Below are 19,984 nucleotides of genomic sequence, written 5' to 3' on the forward strand. Positions count from 1 at the left end.
GAGAGATGAAAATAATAACAATGTACAATCTATCAGGGGGTTGGGGTGGGGGAGCAGGCAGGGGAAAAGAGAGGAGCTGATACCAAGGGCTCAATAAAAAGTAAATGTCTAGAAAAGAAATGAAGGCAGCATATGTACAAACATGCCTGATTCAATTGATGGATGCTGTGATAAGAGTTGTACAAGCCCCCAATAAAATGATTTTTTTTTAAAAAAGAGTTACAATCCAGGAAACTCACAGGGGACAATTCTATCCTGTCCCATAGAGCTGCTGTGAATGAGCATAACTGGATGGCAGTGGGTTGGGTTTTGGTTTATTTATTGCCTTTTGGAGCCCTGGTAGCAACGGGAGTATAGAAAATTAAAGCAATACATAATCTGGTACAGTGGAAAATATGCATGCAAAGCAATCGAAAAGTAACTCTCATAGATACATAGAAGGACACACAGAGAGAAACAGAGAGAACACTGAGAATTAGAATAAACAAGCTTGGGGGGAGGGAGAAAATAAGATCAAGCCAGCCATGTCAAGACAGCTTTCAGATTCTGTTCGTTTCAGTATCTGTTACACAGAACCCTCCACTGGAGCCTTCATTTCTTATGGTTTCACATACTTACTTTGCCCTTTGTAGTAGCAAAATGTAAGCATTTGATACTTGCTGACTATTTCAAAATCTTCTGCTCTCCCAGTCTGCTCCCCTCAGCTCTGCTAAGTTTGGAATTGCTAGCACGGAATGAAGCAAACCTTGAGCCACACTCTCAAAACCAATAGGCAGGCACATTTTTTTCAGATCCTAGAATTGCTTCTGGATCCTAGACCCCTGTCACTGTGGACACTAACTACAGTGACCCGTGTTAGAGAAGGCATGCTAGAACCACCGAGTGTTCCTAAGCTGCAAAGGTCAGGAAGAACAGAGAAACAATGCGGTATAAATGGAATCAGAACCCAAGAGAGGCCGAGATTAACAAAAATACTGGACAGGACTTGGTCAATCATTAGATATTGGAAGAGGTGAATGTTTATAGAACTGAGTTACAAAGTACAGAACTACAATAAAAAGCAGGAGAGTGATAGCTGAGTGCACAAATATCCTTCTGGATACACACTGATCACACTCACACACTTTCACTCACCGGATATCCCACTCCGAAACACGTACACACATGATATCGGTCCATATTCATGCCGAAAACAGAACCAATGACCACAACCCTCTTTGTTCAACCAGTTTGACTGTCAAAGAGAATTCCATATTTAGGGAAAATGTGAATCAGGGAGGGTTTGTTGTGTCTGTTTTGTAATGCAGATACTTCATTTGTTCCATGTGAAACCTAAGAGAAAATGCCCAATGGAAAAGAAAATAATGTGATTTGCTTTCAAGAAATTGTCTATTAAAAACTCTACTTATGTAGCACAGTTCTACTCTGGCATATCAGGTTTCTGGAAGTCATTATTGATTCGATGGCAACTGCCCAGCCCCATCGTCCGTAGACAGCACAACCTTAAATGTAGGGGCAGGAGAGGTCTAAACGTAAGGTACAGGGAGTGAAAGGAACTTCAGAGAGAAAGAGAAATAACTCTCTCTGAGTAATACAATGTGAGGAGCAGGGTAGAAGTAAGGCAATTGTGTACATCTTCTGGGGCAAAGATGTTATTTCAACAATGACTAGGGATGATGGGTAATTTGAGTGGAGGCTTAGGAGAGAAAATGTTCTGGATGCTGAAAGCAATTACAGAGTGGAGTTTTCTGTAGCCAGAGAGCATTTTCTATGTGCTTGTGACAGTTCCACCAAAATCTTTCTGAAGACTGAGTAAAAGTTGAGCATAACTAAGATTTGTAAGAGGCTATAGAACATCAAAGTGGAATGTTTTGCCCTCTATGATGGAAAGAGCTCAGTGCTTAAATTGGGGGTCGAATCAGTTGCCATGCAACAAATGGATCCCAGCAACCTCGTGTGTGTCAGAGTAAACAGGTGCTCCATAGATAGAGCTTTCAGTAGCTTATTTATTGGAAGTAAATCACTAGGCCTTTTATCTGAGTCACTTCTGGGTGGATTTAAACCTCCAACTGTGTGGTTAGCTGCAGAGCCTGGAAGCCATTTGCACTGCCCAGGTATCCCAAAGTGTTTTCCATGGGGTCATTTCCCACTCAGAGCAAAACCATCATTGTCAGAGTAGAATCCTGCTTCAAGGGGTCTTAAGAATATAATAGTTTTTAAGCCTTTAAGACCACAGACGCTATATCTTTTGATAGCCAGGCACCATCAGCTTTCTTCACCACATTTGCTTATGCACACATTTTTCTTCAGTAATCCTGTCAGGAAGGTGTGCATTCTAGAATGCCAATTTAATAGAACAACATGCTCTTGCATTGAGTAAGTTCTTGAGTTGAGGTCCAATGTCCATCTGCTGCCTTAATACTAAACCTATAAATATATGCACATAGATCTGTTTCCCCACACTCTTATATAAATATATTTACATAAGTAAATTCTAGTCTTTAGATCTCTATAAATAGCCTTTGTTGCCTAGTTCTTTCCTCAATTTCCTTTTACTTTCCTCTTGTTCCACTCTCATGCTCAGCCTTTATTTGGGTTTCAGTAATTTCTCTCTGTTACATTGGCCTTGCTGAAAACCTACCAGGCCCCGCACACCCTCCTTACCACTGATTTTGACTTGAAGACAAACAAGCAGCCATCTAGCTGAGAAGCATCAAAGCCCACATGGAAGAAGCACACCAGCCTGTATGACCACAAGGTGTAGAGGGACAAGTTATCAGACATCAAGGAACTGAAAATCATCAGTGGGTGCCTACCTTCCTGATACGATCACTGAAAACAAAAGTGTACATAAGCAAATGTGGTGAAGAAAGCTGATGGTGTCCAGCTATTAAAAGATATAGCATCTGGGGTCTTAAAGGCTTGAAGATAAAAAAAGGGAAACCGAGCTGATTCCAGGAACCCAAGTGGAAGGTGAATTATGAGAATGACGAGTGCAACGAATGTATAAGGGTGCTTTGCTCAACTGATGTATGTACAGACTGTGATAAGAGCCTTATGAGCCCCAATAAAAAGATTTAAAAAAAAAAAAAAAAGAACATGCTACAACCTGGTAGAGCTTAGCAACCAAAAAAAAAAAAAAAAGGCTTGAAGATAAACAAGTGGCCATCTAGCTCAGAAGCAACAAAACACACAGGGAAGAAGCACACCAGCCTGTGTGACCACAAGCTGTCGAAGGGATCAGGTACCAAGCATCAAAAAATCATATCATTGTAAATGTGGGTGAGTGCAGAGTGGAGACTCAAAGCCCATCAGTAGGCAACTGGACACCACCTTACTGAGGGTTTCTGGGGAGGAGATGAGCCAGTCAGGGTGTAGTGTAGCAACGATGAAATATATACCTTTCCTCTAGTTCTTGAATGCTTCCCCCCCCCCAACTATCAGTATCCCAAATCTACCTTGCAAATCTGGCTGGACCAGAGGATGTACATTGGTACAGATAGCAGCTGGAAACACAGGGAATCCAGGACAGATGGCCCCTTCGGGACCAGTGGTGAGAGTGACGATGCCTGGAGGTAGAGGGAATGTGGGGTAGAAAAGGGGAACCAACGACAAGAATCTATGTATATCCTCCTCCCTGGGGGATGGACAAGAGAGAAGAGGGCAGGGGGAGACATCAGACAGTGTAACATATGACAAAATAATAATTTATGAATTATGAAGGGTTCATGAGGTACGGGGGAGAGGGGAGGGATGGGGGAAAATGAGCAGCCCATATTGAGCTCAAGTAGAAGGCAAATGTTTTGAGAATGATGATGTCTACAAATGTATATATGTGCTTGACACAATGGATGTATGTCAGGATTGTGATAAGAATTGTACGAGCCCCCAATAAAGTGATTTTTTTTAAAAAAGGAATACTTTAAAAAGAATGTAATAGTCAACTCAAACAGCCGAACAAAAATATTCAGTAACAAAAGAGTATAAGGCAATTAATAAATTACATTATTTTGATATTTAGAAAGGAAAAGGTCACTGTCTGGCATCTTTATACTTATTCTCATTGTTAATCTACAAAATGCAAGATGCCTCAATAAGCGCTAAAAATATTACAGGCACACACACACACTAGTCTTTCTGGCAAATTTGTTAGAGTAAGTATAAATTAGTTACAGCATTTCACTTCAACACATTATAAAAAGTCTTTTTACATAAATATTCACCAATCGATCCCTTATAGTCCTCGTCTATTTCATCAACAGACTCTTTTGTCACTGCACTACAATTCTATCAGATTTTGTGTTGCTGAAATGAAAGTCTATCAGCTTTTGTCTTTTATTTCAGGGTTCTGTTGCAGTTCTCTCCAAAATTCTCATTCAAATGTCTACAGTCACACAATCTCCATGGAAGTATGGTCTACATACTCGCTTATTTGATGCCAACTCATAGCAACCTTATAGGATATTGCATAGCTGCCCTTTTAAGTATCCAAGACTGTAACTTTTTACAGGAGTAGAAAGCTCTGTCTTTCTCCCCTGGAGTGACTATTGGTGGTTTTGAACTGCTGACCTGCAGTTACCACCCCAATGTGTAACCACCATGACACCAGGGCTCCCTTACTTGATAATAGACACCAAAACTAATTCAGTCATATGTAAGGCTGATTTGTCTCTGGTTAAGAGATAGTTTCTACTAATGAATGAGGATTCTGAAATTCTATTTGCATGTTACTGAATAATCAAAGACCCAAAACCAAAATGACTGCCATCAAGTTAATTCGACCTTATACCTACCCTGTAGGACAGAATAAGGCTATCTCACAGGGTTTCCACAATCGTCAATCTTTAGACTGCAGCTACCTCCCTTGGAGCAGCTGGTGGGTTTGAACCATTGACCTTGTGGTTAGCAGCTAAGCATTTAATCACTGCTCCTTAAGCAAGTACAGTCTTGGACAAATATTGGCATATCAGGATGCCAGTTCATAGAAGATTACTTTCTTGTTAGTCTTGGTTTACATTTTTTCACTTTCTCTGAAGAAAATAATTTCTATTAATTATTTCAGAACTAAGAAATATGATAAAAATACAGAAAAATAATGAACATGAACCAAATTAATTCTTCAGGTGTCCAAACTTTGAATTTAAAAGTACAGAAAAATAAATGGAAAAGAATCTAGCTGGTCAAATTGCCATTGCTTATTTTATAGCAGTATCAGTTGCCAGTGGATTCCTCTCTTACTCATGACAATACCATGTGTGTCATGATAGACATGTGCTCCCTTGGGCTCTCAGTGAATGCTTTTTAAGAATTATTCCTTCTTCCAATGTGACTTTGAGTGGTATTGAACTTTGGGCTAGCAGCTGAATTCTGAACCATGTGCATTACCCAGAAAATCTGGTTGTTATATAAAGGGGCTGGGTGTTTGACGTTTTCCCTTAAAGCCTGCTTTGAGGCCTGAGCTCTGCATCCAGCACTGATGCTCAGGTGTTGGCTTCACCTAGGCCTGAGAACTTGGTAACATTTTTTTTTTTGGCCAAACGAACTTGGTAACACTTATAAGTGCCAGAATTTTGCTAGAGGTAGATACCCTTCTGCCCACCATGTCTTGAGGAAAAACCTGTGGAAAACATGAAGTTAAGTCCCAAAGTTTTGCCATGAAACAATAACAACATTTGTTCAGGCAAAATTTAAACTGCAAAGCTATTGTTTCCTGATATATCCTCCAACTACATTTACAAAAGAGGTATGCCCAGCTCCTTCTACATTCATCAGTTTACACCTTTGAGCAATATTCTTATTAAATGTTCTTTGACTTTGTGGGGGAAAGAAGATGGGAGCAAGATCAGAGTGTCCCCTAAAGCCACGGCATAAGGTGTCCTTTGAGAATTTTATAGGGCAGTTCTTGCTACCCTCCAAGAATAGCAGGTGCATTGTTGGGAGGGAATTGGGGGGGGGGTGCTCAGTGCAATTTTCCTAGATTTTTCTCATCTATACAGTTTCCATTTTATTTAAAAGTCTTCACAATTAAGTCCCACACTCATACTATGACCTTTGAGAAACTCTATCAAGATAATTCCATTGGAATCTCCCCAAAGTGTCACCATAATCTTCTTACCCAATATCTCTGCCTGGAATGAGCAAAATGCTTTGGAATATATTTTTAGATTGATCACTGGTTATTTGGGTTGAGTCACACCATGCATTTTATTCTATATAATTTTAAATAGGCAATATTTTAATTATTTCATCATTTTCACATCCATATTTTTACTCTTAAAGGATAAAATTAAATAATTTCCCTATCTGATTACTCTTAAAGGATAAAATTAAATAAATTTCTTATCTGATCACAATAGTTTATAGTAACTGTTTGGATTTTATGTATATAAAACTATTTTCTTTCTTTTTATTTTTCTCCCAACGGGATATTTTTTTCTTTCTTTTAAAAAAAATCATTTTATTGGGGCATCATACAACTCATCACAATACACCCATCCATCCATTGTGTCAAGCACATTTGTACCTTTGTTGCCATCATCATTCTCAAAACATTTTCTGTCTACTTTAGCCCTTGGTATTAACTCCTTATTTTCCACTCCCTTTCTCCCTCCCTCATGAACCCTCAATAATTTATAAATTATTATTATTTGTTCATGTCTTACACTGACCAATGTCTCCCTTCACCCACTTCTCTGTTGTCCAGTCACCCAGGGAGGCGGTTATATGTAGATAATTGTGATCGGTTCCCCCTTCTTGTCCCACAAAATTAGTTTCATATGAGACTAAAATCTAGGAGAAAAAATTAACTACAGGCAATTTTTATTGTTTGTACAGAACCCACAGTATGAAAAAGCTGTATCTCTGAGTTCTAAGTTTGCAAGTTTTGTCACTAATTTATAAATCATCATCCCAAATTGGCTCAATAAAGTAAGAAAATGTTCTACATCACGCCTTTGTCTTTCCCCCTTTTAAATAGTTTTAGCACATAATCCATGTGTCATGGAATTCAACAGTGCAATTATATAAAGACCAGCTGGGCAATCATTACCACAATCAATTTTAAAACATTTTCTTCTTTATTGTACTCATTGTTATTAGCTCTCCATATCCCCCCAACTTTACCTATCATACCCCCCCAAAAGCCATTAATTACTGTATCTACAGATTCACTATGGTAGTTACATAATTTTGTGTCACCATGAAGATATAAAAATGTAGATTTGGAGACTAGCCTGGGTGAGCATGGCCTTCTAATAAGGAGGATCCTGGGAACTTCCTCTCTCTCTGCCTTTACCTTCCTGTTCATGAGCCATGCAGTTTGCATAAGTCTTAGATAAGCATCCACCACCACTGGATACACAAGACTTTTCACCCACCAGCCTGTGATCTTCCTGCATTCTGCATCATTGTATGTGGCTGTGTGAGTTGGAAGAGGGATTTATGGAGTAGCTTCAGACTTATGGACTAGTATCATTAGCTTATAGACTTGATCAGGACTGGGATAAGATGTTTTCTTGATATACAATAGCTTCTTAATTTATAGCTCTTTCCTATACATATATGGGTGTCACTAGATTTGTTTCTCTAGTCTACCCAGTCTAGCTTACTCACCCATCCAGAATTTAACAAACTGAAAAATATGCAAAAACAAAGAAATAAAAAATCTAACAACAATGAGAACATAAAATAGAGAAAGAGCTTAACTGAGAAGAAAGCAGAGAATATTAAAAATTGGAACATGACTTCTTCCCTTTTGACTGGATTGTTAACCTTTAAGCAATATTGAAAATATGTTACTAAAGTATATGAGAATGCTCCAAAGTGGTGCATGAAATTAAGTTTATATAGTTTATTTTGCGTTAAAGAAAATCTATATATGAACATTTTAGCATTTAGTATTATCTAAGATATATTTGTGGATTGAATTATTTTTCTTTGGTGATTGTGGGAAGGTTAGTCTTTCGATACAAGAGAAGCATTTTCATAATTCATTGCAGCTTCACTCATAAATTAATCAGTTTAAATTCAAACAAAAAAAGGTAACACTGTAAGTTCATAAATTCACTGCCATCCACTCAGTTCTATGATGACCCTTTAGGACAGGGTAGAACTGCCTGTGTAGTTTCCCAAGATTTTAACTCTTTACAAAAATAGAAAGCCTCATCTTTCACCTGCAGATCAACCGGTGGTTACACCAATGTGTAAAACCACCAGAGTTCCTGTGCACTCTAAGTCAGAGAACTGGCAGCTAAGGTGCATGAATGTCGATGTCAAAGCCCAACTATTTATGGACAAAATGTCTGAGGCTCATCACGTAGAGCAAAAGTCATCTTGGAAAACTGGTTTCATAATGGCCATGCCATGACATGAATACAAGAGGGCAAGGTGACAAGTGTCACTAACCACTGCTAGTGATGGTCATTTAGACCACCTGGAGGATCAAGGAGAAAAAGGACGGGTTTGTTCCCTGTGTTTCTAAGTGTGCGCAGGTCAGCCATCCGAGCCCACCAGCTGCTGTGCAAGAGAAAACGGAGACTCTCTGCCCCATAAAGATTTACAGCCTCCGACTCCCACAAGAGAACTTCTACTGCACACTGTAGAGTCACTATGCGTTATAATCAACTGACTGGTAGTGCGTTTGAGACAATAAACGGAGATCCGAATGCTCTGAAGCCCAAAATGGGTTTGTCAGAGTTCAAACTCCTTTACGAAAATTAAAATGTTCCAGTCATGGTATGAGACGGCACAACGTCTTCTTCACCTGTGCACTGAAACGCATATCTGTGCACCTGAGAGACTTTTTCTTCTAAAGAAGCTTGGAGTCAACCTTGCCTCTGAAACATTCAACATGAATTATCCACTGAGATATATATATATATGTTAAAATGTGTTCTGATATGTTTACTGTATAATTTGAAGAGGAAAAATTTTAGATCTTCAAATAAAAATGGCTATGAAGCCCTAGTTTTAACTCTCTGAATGGCTATTGCAAGTTCCCCATATGTGCCCTTTCACCTTTCTTTTTTAATTTCTACTCTCCTCAAGCTGGGTCTGCTGCAATCTGATCGGTTCTAACTCATAATCACACTATTGGACAAAGAACCCCAATGCCCTTCAAAGAAACTCAAAACTTTTAGGGTAAAAATGTACCACCATTTGAGATTTGGAGCTCTGGTAGTGCAATAGACAGCTCATTCAGGCCCGCCAGCCTCGCTGTGGAAGAAAGATAATGAGAGGAAGTTCACTTCTTTCAGGATTTAAAGCTCCAGAAACCCTATGCAACAGTTATATTGTTGCAGCGAGCCAAAATCAACTCGATAGCAGTGGATTGGGTGAATTGATGTTTAGAACATCTTCATCAACAATTTCCTACTATCCAAAACCAACTCACTGCCATCAAGTTGATGCCAACACATAGAGACCCTGTAGGAGAGGGTAGAATGACCCCTGTGGGTTTCTGAGACTGTAACTCTCTACAGCAGAAGAAAGTCTCATCTTTCTACCATGGAGCAGCTGGTAGTTTCAAACTGCTGATCTTTTGGATGGCAGCCCAACCCAAAATCACTCAAAACCACTACACGACCACTCAAAAACCTCACCCACTTCCACTAAGTTGGTGCAGACTGACAGTGACCATGCAGGACAGGGTAGAACTGCCCCTGTGAGATTTGGAGACTACAACTGTTTACAGCATTAGGAAACCCTCTCTTTCTTCCACAGAGGGCCTTGTAGCTTTAAATTGCTGACCTTGGGGACCAAGCCCCCAATGCAACCTCTAGGACACCAGGGCTCCATACTACACCATTAGGCCTCCTTCATTACACTTCATGACCACAGTGTCGCACACTTGGTGGAGTGAAATGTAACATGGCTCTTTTATCCATGTCTCTGTAACTCCCACTAAATGATTGGGTGGAACTATGCAAACAGGGTGTATGCAACACTAATGAAATGATTGGTGAATTTTCATTACCCCTAACACTCCCATCCCACCCTACCCCAACTCCATCCCAGATATATAGATGAGTCATCTCTGAAGCAAAATCAGAGAAGAGAGAAACCCTGGGACCTTGGAAGGGTATGTTCAAGAACTCTGTCTGAAGTGGCAGAGGCTCTCAGGACGGGCTGCATCACAGTCGCACACAGGCTCCGAGGAGCAGCACCAATACTATGGGGTGTCTTCCCTTTATCTGACCAGACACCATGGAACTGTGGGATGGAGTGACAGGTAGGCTGGCTTCTGGACCCATGGAGGCAAAGATCAAGGGACCACATGGCTAAGAGAATGAGAACCCCAGAGAGAGAGAGAGAGAGAGAGAGAGAGAGAGAGAGAGAGAGAGACTTGGCTGCTGACAGAACTGTCAATGACTGTATCCTTACTGTTTGCGGATCCTGACTTGTGATAATCAATTAACTTCCCAATTAACCCCTTCATTGTGAGTATTGTCCATGAGTACCATGTAGCAATGGATTATGGAACCCAGCATAGATCTACAGTGACTACATTGGGAGAGAATGGTTGGTGTCAAAATAGATAAAAAAAGAAGAGACAAAAAAAGGAAGGGACCTTGGGGGCTTAATTAATCTCTGCCTTGTGACAACAGGGAAGCCATCGTACATAAGCTATGGCTTTCCGTCGCTGTTGATTGCACCTGCACCAACAACCTTTGTGTAAAACTCGTACAAAAATGTTTATAAGAGTGCTTCAGTATTTTACTCTTCTCTCTGCTGCTTCTCACAATCTCTCACCAGCTCTGTTAAATTTCAAGTTCTTTCATGTTACAGCAATCTCTCTCTCTCCTTCTCTCTCTCTCTCCTTCCCTCTCTCTCTCCTTCCCTCTCTCCTTTCTCTCCTCACCCACTCCCTCTTGCTCCTATGTCTAGGAAGTTCTTAGGGATTCATAAGACATGCTCCACTCCAAGCTCTCCTTTATTACTTGTAGTAAGGTACCCCTCCTCCACTTCTGAGATGGCTCCTTTTAAGCTAACAAGATGGGAAAACTGACCAGTCCTCTTTTTAGGTTTCCATATACTTAATTTGCATGGTCTCACCTCCACAGAGGTGTCATGTATCTTATTTGCTTCATTAGCAAGCTGTCCAGTTTTCTTGGTGGGCCGCAAATACCTCATTTATTTAGTCCTACCATTTGGAAACCTGGTCGCATAGTGGTTACATATTGGGTTGCTAACCAAGAGGTCAACAGTTCAAAACCACCAGCCAATCCTCAGGAAAAAGATGAAGTTTTCTAGTCCTGTACAGTTACAATCTCAGAAATCCACAGGGATATTTCTACTCTGCCTTATAGTGTCAGCAGGAATCAGGATTGACTCGATAGCAGTGAGTTTGGTTTTTATTCCACCCAGTCATTTAGTGGAAGTTGCAAGAAAGAACATTACAAAAACAAACCAATGCATCCTAGAAGGATTCTGTTACCAGCGGGAGAAAATAATCATCATCACAGACATCAGACTATATGAAATCAAGTGTTGAGTCAATATTGCTTGACTGCTAAAAATCAAGAAGTTTGATTCCTAGACTTGAGACTTTATTTCCACAAGAGATGTTCTTCTTGTATTAAAATCCTTGCAATCCCTTTATGCTGGCATCCAATTAATCAAAATTACACCATACTCTTTACTGACTTCAGTGCCAGCCATCTAAACAAGTACTCACTTCATATAGCAAGAAGCAACAGCTATTTTTTAACTTGTTTTATTTACCATCAGCTCATCTAAGGAAATATAATCAGTGCATTTTGCTTTGGGCAAAACCAAACATTGGCGTTGAAAACTGAGAATAGCCGTAATGTGTCAAATGAGATTCAATTATCTGCTGGAAGTATTTGTTCCTTAACTACATGTAAATAAGCAGATTTGTACTAAAACTTCAATCCAAATGCTTACTGAGCATCTTCGATGCAAGACACCATAGAATCCCTGAGCCCAGCACAGACTCCTGCAAGAGTTTGTTCACCACAGCACAATTTTATAATATCCATTGTTTAAGAGATGTAGCAACATAAGCTTTACAACTTCCCTGAGGGGAAAGACAGCAACAACAACAACAACAAAAGCATTTTCTTTGTGCTCCCCTTACTATCTACTATCCACTGTATATTAAAGGCAAACCTCCCTCTTTAAGGAGCACATTATGTAAGGTATTAGTCTCATCCATCTCTGAGGGTCATTACATGCTTTCTTATCAATGCCCCAGCATTGATGTATGATCATAACTAATGCATGGAAAGTACTGTCCGTGAAAGTAAGGCCTCCAATATGCAGTCTCACTTCCAAAGTACAGTAACATACACGATGGACCCTACCCCAAGAGTGCCTTCCATACAAGCAGCTCTCCAAACCCAACTGTGTCAGGACAATACTTCCTTTCTGCTGTCTTTCCCCAGCTTTTCTTTATAATGAGCACTTCTTTTTTTATCTTTAATCTGCTAATGATACCACATATGCAGACTCTGAAAATGAACCGTTTTCCTCTTTGACGCAAATCAGCATGGCATCGCTTTCTAACTTGTGTTCCTATGGGTGTGTTTGTGTGGGAATCTGTAGCTCTAATCCCTCAGGGATGGCACTGATTCCTCCAACAAGCCACAGGGCATCTGGGAAGTCTGTGACCCAATTACTGGATGTGAGGTGACCTGCGTAAGGCTAAAAGTCTCCATAACCTGGAAATAGAACCCACAACGCCCCAAACCCATTCAGGATATTACCTGGATTTGTGAGTCTCAACTCTCCTTGCCTCAGAACCAACTTTAGTCCTCACATGTTTTGTATGCCCACTCAGAATTCATTAATGACAAACAGCCTCCAGATTCTGAAGTAGGGTGTAGAAGGAACTGATTAACATGTCAAAGATGTCTAAAGGCTACATTCTCTAGATATGATCCTAACTAACTTTGACCAGGATTACCCTCTTCTCTTTCCCACTCTACGTTTCCTCTCTTTCCAAAAGAAGACGTTAAGTAATAGTGAAAGTGTTCATATATGTGTGTGCACACGTATGCATACAGATGCATATGCATTGCATATAGAACGATTAAACTTAGAAAGAGCTCTGAACCAATCATTATCTATGTAGTAAGAAATCTGTCTCATATACAACTTTATCAGTATATGGCAGCCTTCTCCCTCCCCAGATGCTCTGTCTCCCTGATAATTGTAATGTTTATGTAACTAAACCAAACTCACCACCATTGAGTCATGGTTGAGTCATAGCGACCCACTATGGTTCCGAGATGGTAACTGTTTATAGGAATAGGAAGCCCAGTCTTTCCCCGGCAGACTGCTGATGGTTTCATAACCACCGACCATGCAGATCGAAGCCCAACATATACCCCACTGCACCACCAGGGCTCCTTAATATTTATCTAAGTCTTTCCATTTTTAGGATATTTTCAACCTAATTTTTAAGAGACTCTGTTATAAGACATTTAAAGAAGGAAGTCTTTTGGGGAGGCAATAAAATGTACACTTTTCATTCATCTAATAGATACCATGAGGTAATGACAGTAGGGAGCTATGCTGGGTCAGGCTAGGGCTTGATTTTGTTCAGGGGCTCCTATCACCCCTCAAGCAACATGCATTCCCACTAACATAGCCTGCTTGTTTCCCACTAGGGTCAGAGCCGTGGTTGACCTGGCAGGGGACTGTGAGTCAGAGTGGACTTGATGGCAGGAACAACGCATTCAATCAGTCACTGCTGAGCAGTGAGATGCATATTTTCCTTAACCCTGCTTACCCCCGACTCAAGTAGCTCAGCATCCGTAAAATAAGCCTGTCTACCCGCAGGATTGCCATTCTTCAGGGCTTCCCACTCCAGTCACAGTCCTGTCATATTTCAGAGCCACGACCTTAATTGATTGCAGATTCCTCTACCGGCACCCTACGGACTGTTTCTATGTCAGATGCATTCTTCCTTTTGGGACAACCATCAGTAAGACTTCACAGCAATGCAGCACCAAAGTTGCTTCTTGAAGTGTGCTAACTAGATTCTCATTTACCATATGATGCCAATTGCAAGAAAAGCACATCGTGTTTTAAAAAGGCCCATGAAGCAAGAAAAACGCTCAATGAGATGGACCGAGCAATAGCCTCAACAATGAAATTAAAACATCAAAGTTCACAGAGCTGGGACAGGACCTGGAGAAAGGATAACATTGCATTCTGATATATACAAGGTCATCATGGACCATAGCATACTCTGTAGCAAGTAATAACAGCTATGCTTCTTTTACACCCAAACATAAAAAAAAATGAATTTTATAAGGTAAAAATGCTACAGATATGAAATGAATAAAATAGAACTAACATAAAGAACTAATGTATTTCATGATACCCAAGGATACCCATTATGTTACTAAAAAAGGAATTCTAATTCATAAAAGACATACATATATTTATAATTTATATACAAGATATGGAGGAAAACCTATAATTATATTTTTATTATCAGTAATTTAATTGTAAGGTACTAAGTAGAGTAATAACAAATATATGTTAAGCTGTAGAAATAATTTTTATTAGAATTGGAATTTAATGTCCTGAACACTTTATAGTTAATAAAGTAAAAGGTAATATGGCTTTTGCTTTGAATTTTAAAATCAAGTGAGATCATTATAATTCAGATTTTAAAATCACATGCTATACTACAAAACTTCCTGACAAGTCATAGAGATCTTATGAACAGAATAGAGCCACCCCTGTGAGTTTCCAAGGCTGTAAATCTTTATGAGAGCAGAAAGCCTCATATTTAGTCTCCCGACTAGCTTGTGGATCTGAACTGCTGACTTTGTGGTTAGCAGCTTACATGCCATCTACCCTAAAATGTTGTTTCTCAGTAAAAATTATTTAATTGCTTTTGTTTTCATTGTTTCCTTATCTTCTTATTTTTTAATATTTATTTATCTAATTGTTCAACATATATGAGGTAAGTTAAAAATCATAAAAACCTTTATTAAACAAAAGTTTCAAAATGTGAAACTAATGTTTCTCAATATATTTTCCACCCACATCTATACACGTCTGAAGGCAGTGTTTTTAGCTTTCTTGCCCTTCCCAGAAGAATTCTGCACTCTGCTATTTATACCTCATCCAAATTGTACTTTTGGTATCATCAAGGGACTTCAGTCATGTTTCTCTTAAATGTTTTTTGAATTTGCAGAACAAAAAGAAGTCTGAGAAGACAAGACCATAGGTGTAAGGGAATGGGATAAAATGCCCCAATGAAATTCTCATAGGCTAGCCCTTGCTACTTTCGAATAATGGGCAAGTAAGTCATCAGAATGAAAATTCTTTTAAAAAAATTTCCTCAGCACAATTTTATCCTGACCTTTTTATCATCAATGCCATTTTTAATTTTCTTAAAACTTTCTAATAAACCCTCATGATTGCCCTATGTCCTTTGAAAAAAACCTACCAAAATGAACCCTTTGAAGATGCCCCAGAGAGTCAATATAACTTTCTTACTTGACCTCTCTGCATGGAATGTAATTGGCTCAGGTGGTCCACCACAAAACAACAAAGTGAATGGTGGCAACAAAGTGAATGATGGCTTAAAGACTGTGTTTTTGTTTTAATTGTTCAACTAGAAAAGCAACAGCCCATCTATATCTCTCCAGCCTTACTTCAAACTTTGGTTCTTTATTTTTCACTGCGTATGTTTTCAAAAGTGTAGCTATGGTAACCTGGGAAGGAAATTTCCATGCGTGCCTCCAATGATACTTTATTACGGATTTTTTCCGCTCAGCAATCTAGCTCCCCTGTCTAAAATTCTATCTTTTACAAAATAGTCACCTTCTACTTTTCTAGTCTGATCAGTCATCTACTTCAAAAAGTAGAGATGCTTTCCATTTCCTAGAAATGAGAGGTCGCCATCCTCTGCATGGCCAAGAAGGCCTACTTGTCCTAGTTCCTTAGTTTCATCTCTTGAATCTCCTCTACAAAACCTCGGAGCCTACTCATCCATTCATCCATAACTTTGTCATTTCCTTTCCTAACCCAAGTCTCTTTTCCACTTGGGCTTCTCACAATATTATTCATCCCCCTACCCACTTGACACTGGATTGCTAACCTCAGGGTTAGTGGTTCCTACCCACCAGTTTTGTTGCAGGGGAAAAAAAACTAGATCATCTGCTTCGATGAAGATTTACAATCTTGGAAAACCCTAGAAAAAGCCATTATGAGTCAGAATCTACCATATAGTATAATGTTTGTTTGTTTGTTTTTTTATTTACCCACCTGAAATATAATTTCCTTCCTAAAACTTTTTAAGTCAGAAATAATGTCTCTCTATCTCTCTCTCTCATTCACTCACTCACTGACTTTTACACCCACCCCCAATGAAAAGCTCTCTTCTGTTTGCTCCTTTCACTTTTTTCTCTAATATGGAACCTAACACCTTCTATTTTTTGTGTGTGACAACCATTTGACTTATCTCCTCTAAATTAAAGCACCCTGAAATCAAGGTTATTCCTTATTTAGCTCAACTTAAACTATGCAACACTAAATTTGTTTTATATTACTAGTAATTTGATTAAGGAAATTCATAAATAGAATTTTTTAAGCATTGTGAGTAAGGTGTAACTCTAATTTTACACTACATATTTTGTTTTTTCTCTTAACAAATGTAATGTCTGAAAATTAAAATCATTGTTATAGTTGAACTTTCTGATTCAGAATTATCATGATCAAATATGTTGGAAATTAGTTTTCTAGAGTAGTGTTGACCAAACTGCCTGTGGAAAGAAGATATTTCAACTGGGTTATACTTGCATTTTCCCAATAACTTTCAGTCTCCAACCCAATCAGTTCTCAAATTTTGTTGAGAATAAATTTATCTTTGAAGAACTACAAAACTTACCATGATGAAAATTAAACAAATAAACAAGCAAACCTATAAGTGTATGTTGTGACTGTTATCTGTAATTATTAACTACAGAGAATGCATTTAACTAAATATTGTTCAACATAGTAGACTATATCTCTAATCTTTCCATTGTTGGCTCCAAATCACATTATAATATCTCAATTTATAGTAAATTGATTAGGGCAGTATTGAAGAAGTGTTTAAGTGTCTTAAATAGCAACAACATGTAAAAACCACTGTATAGCTTATTTTTAAAAAGAACTCAAAATTTGTAATGGCCTACAAAAACATATTCTTCTCATTTTCCTAGGTATGATAATATAGTATATGGGTCTCAAAGGGCCACGTGAACATTTTTTTTCTCTTCCTTATATGCCCAGTATAATAATTTTATACATAATGATATAATAAACTTCTGTATTAATGTGTCTTCTCTAGAGAATGTAAAGTTCTCAATGGAGAAAATTAGATTACAGGAAGTAAATAGTGACTATATTAATTTGTTCATTAGAGACCATCAAATGCACATTAAAAGAAAAAGACATTTTTAAATGGCATATAGTAAGTTTTAAACCTTAAAGTTGTTTAAATGTTTTATGAAAATACTTTATTGTGATCAGAGACTTATTTTTTAAAATCTCATAGCACCACATATTTTAAATATACCCTGCTAGATAACATTTATACAACAGTTTTTGTTTATTTGTATGTGCTCACATATCTATAAATTATTACAATGTTTCTCAAAACACCTGAAGAAACCCCAAGACTCCACTCCACTGCAGGGGTGTTAGAATGTTTTGGAGTAATAAACCTGGGGGTGTGCAACTAAAATATATTTGTCCATGTGATTCTGACACACATGACAGCTGAGAAACATTGCTCTATTGGTGCTACCTAAATTCTTCTCAATGTTACATTTTAAAAAATTTTTAAATGCCAAATGATTTTCCCGGGAAAAATATTTCAAATACTCAATCTTATAATTCCTAAAATGACACTCAACAGAGAATTAAACCTGCTTCCAGATCCCATGACATTTGAGTTCAACTAGAAAATGAAAGGCGTCGATTTTCCTCCTGCTGGCTTGTCCTGAAGTGTTCCCTGGCAGAGCCCGTGATACACTCTCCGCGCCTCAGTTATTGCCCCCCACTTTCCAGATTCTCAAACTGAACCCTGTCAGCACCACCACAAGCCCTGGGAACACTGCGCAACTTGCCTCCGCTCTCCTGGCAGAGGCCCTTCGGAGAGCTCCGCCTGCACCACCGCCTCCCTCTCTCTCGTTGCAAGCGCCAGAGCGACTCCGTCAGCACCTCGGACAGCATTCCGCGCGGCCGGGCGGCCCGGCGGCCCAGAGGGGGTTCACTGGCCACCAACCCAAAAAGGACCGCTGCGACGCGACCACCGGGCCCCTCGTTCCCCTCTCCAGCTCCTGGAATCTCTTCCAAACGACAACAAAGGAAATCTCAAGCACCTCTGACTGAAAATACGCGAGACACCCCTTCCTCTGTCTCCCTGGTTCCCTTTGCCTGTTGCATTCCCCAAGCTGGGGACCGAGCAGGTGACAGACGGCCGGCGCTGGGAGGTGAAAGAGGGGCGTTAAGCCAACCCAGGATCCCTTCCGCAGGAAGGGTGTGCCTGCTCCCAGAGTCACGGCGACCCGAGGCTCCACACACAGCAGGCTGGCGCTGGGAACCCAGCTTCCTCTGCGCCCCGCAAAGATCGCCCCGCGGCGAAGGCCTCTGTTCGGTGCAGGGGACTCCCGCGGTCCCAGGCCAAGGGACGGGGGCGCGGGTCCAGCCCTGGCAGGGCAGGCACTCACCATGTTGACTTCGGAAACCATGTCAATGCTGGCGATGTCAATGTTCATCCCCACACAGACCGGAGGACCTACGGGGAAAGGCGACACAGAGACCAGCTGGGGCGGGGGCAAAGAGCACAGGTGGCCGGAGGCGAGGGGCAGGCCAAGGAGTGAAGCGCCTTGCTGTCCCCCTCTGCACCCCCCACCCCCAGGCCTCCGCAGCCCCAGGAAGCCGCGCCAGCCGGCTGCGTCCCCCGCCCCAGGCAGCCCGCCCAGTGGGTCGTGCTGGCCGCCGCCGCCGCCGCAGCTCCCAGTCCACTTACCTCCGAAGTCGGGTCTCAGGCGGATGTCATAGCCTTTCAACAGCTTGTCCACCGTCTCCTTCACAAAGGACATGTTCCCGGGATCGTTCACGCTGGGGGGGGGGGGCGGGGGGCACAAAGAGGATTAGTCTGCGGCTCCCCAGCCAGCGCCCGGCGCGCGCACGCCTGCAGCTGCACGGCCGCCCGGCCCGCTCGGCTCTCCCACCCACGACCCTACCTCTGGGCACAGCACACCACCGCCACCAGAACCGGGGCCGAGAAGAGGCCGAAAACCCGTCTTTCCGCAGAGCCCCACATCCCTCCGCCGCGCCCCGGCACGGGGGAGGGGGCGCCCCGCCGCCGCCGCTACCCGAAACCCGTGCTGCTGCTGCTCCAGCTGCCGCCGCCACCGCCGCGCTGGCCCCGAGCGGAGGAGGACACGGAGGGGGACGGCAGGAGGGAGAGAGGCAACCAGGGAAAGGAGGAGCAGTGGGGAGGGCGCAGAGCCCGAGGAGGCAGTGCAAGGGGAGGAGGCAGCCAAAGCAGAGGCGGAGCTGGAGAGTGGCTCTGGTACCCCCCCCTCCCCACCGCCACCCCCTCTCTCCCTCTCTCCTACACACACACACACACCACACCACACCACACCACACACACGCACACGCACACCGCCACCCCCCCAGGCCCAAGCTACAGGCCTGCCTCCCTCTCTACAGCCACCAAGTTGGGATCTCCGACGCGGGGTTGCTGAAGATGACGCAAGGCCTGGGCTGCACTGGAGGGAGCCACGGCTGCGCGGCATGGGGCTGTGTGGAGAGACCAGCCAGCCACCAGCTCCACGGTGCTCCCGGTGCTCAGCCCCAAGAGGGGGCCAGAGGCGGCGCAGGCAGCCCTGACGCCAAGGGAGCATTCATCCAGCACCCCATCCCACCCCACCTGGCCCTGGGTTTCCCCTGCCACCTCCCCAGGCCAAAAGATCCCCCCTCACTACTCCCCCCACCCAGC

The 19,984-nt window shown here is 41.5% G+C and overlaps 1 protein-coding gene across 3 annotated transcripts in view; it reads right to left on the reverse strand.

The window, feature by feature from the left end:
• The window catches only part of GABRB3 (gamma-aminobutyric acid type A receptor subunit beta3), a 279,016-nt gene that overhangs the window by 258,843 nt on the left and 189 nt on the right, over positions 1-19,984 (reverse strand). For 2 of the 3 annotated variants that reach the window (XM_075535697.1, XM_075535696.1), the window contains exons 1-3: positions 19,221-19,300; positions 19,004-19,095; positions 18,702-18,769 (exon numbers count right to left, since the gene is read on the reverse strand). In XM_075535697.1, the coding sequence (XP_075391812.1) occupies positions 18,702-18,769; positions 19,004-19,095; positions 19,221-19,300 (240 nt within the window). Of the gene's footprint in view, positions 1-18,701; positions 18,770-19,003; positions 19,096-19,220; positions 19,301-19,984 lie in introns of those variants that run through there. The other variant, XM_075535698.1, reaches the window with a different exon arrangement.

This window comes from Tenrec ecaudatus, chromosome 17, assembly GCF_050624435.1.
Source record: "Tenrec ecaudatus isolate mTenEca1 chromosome 17, mTenEca1.hap1, whole genome shotgun sequence".
Lineage (NCBI taxonomy): Eukaryota > Metazoa > Chordata > Mammalia > Afrosoricida > Tenrecidae > Tenrec > Tenrec ecaudatus.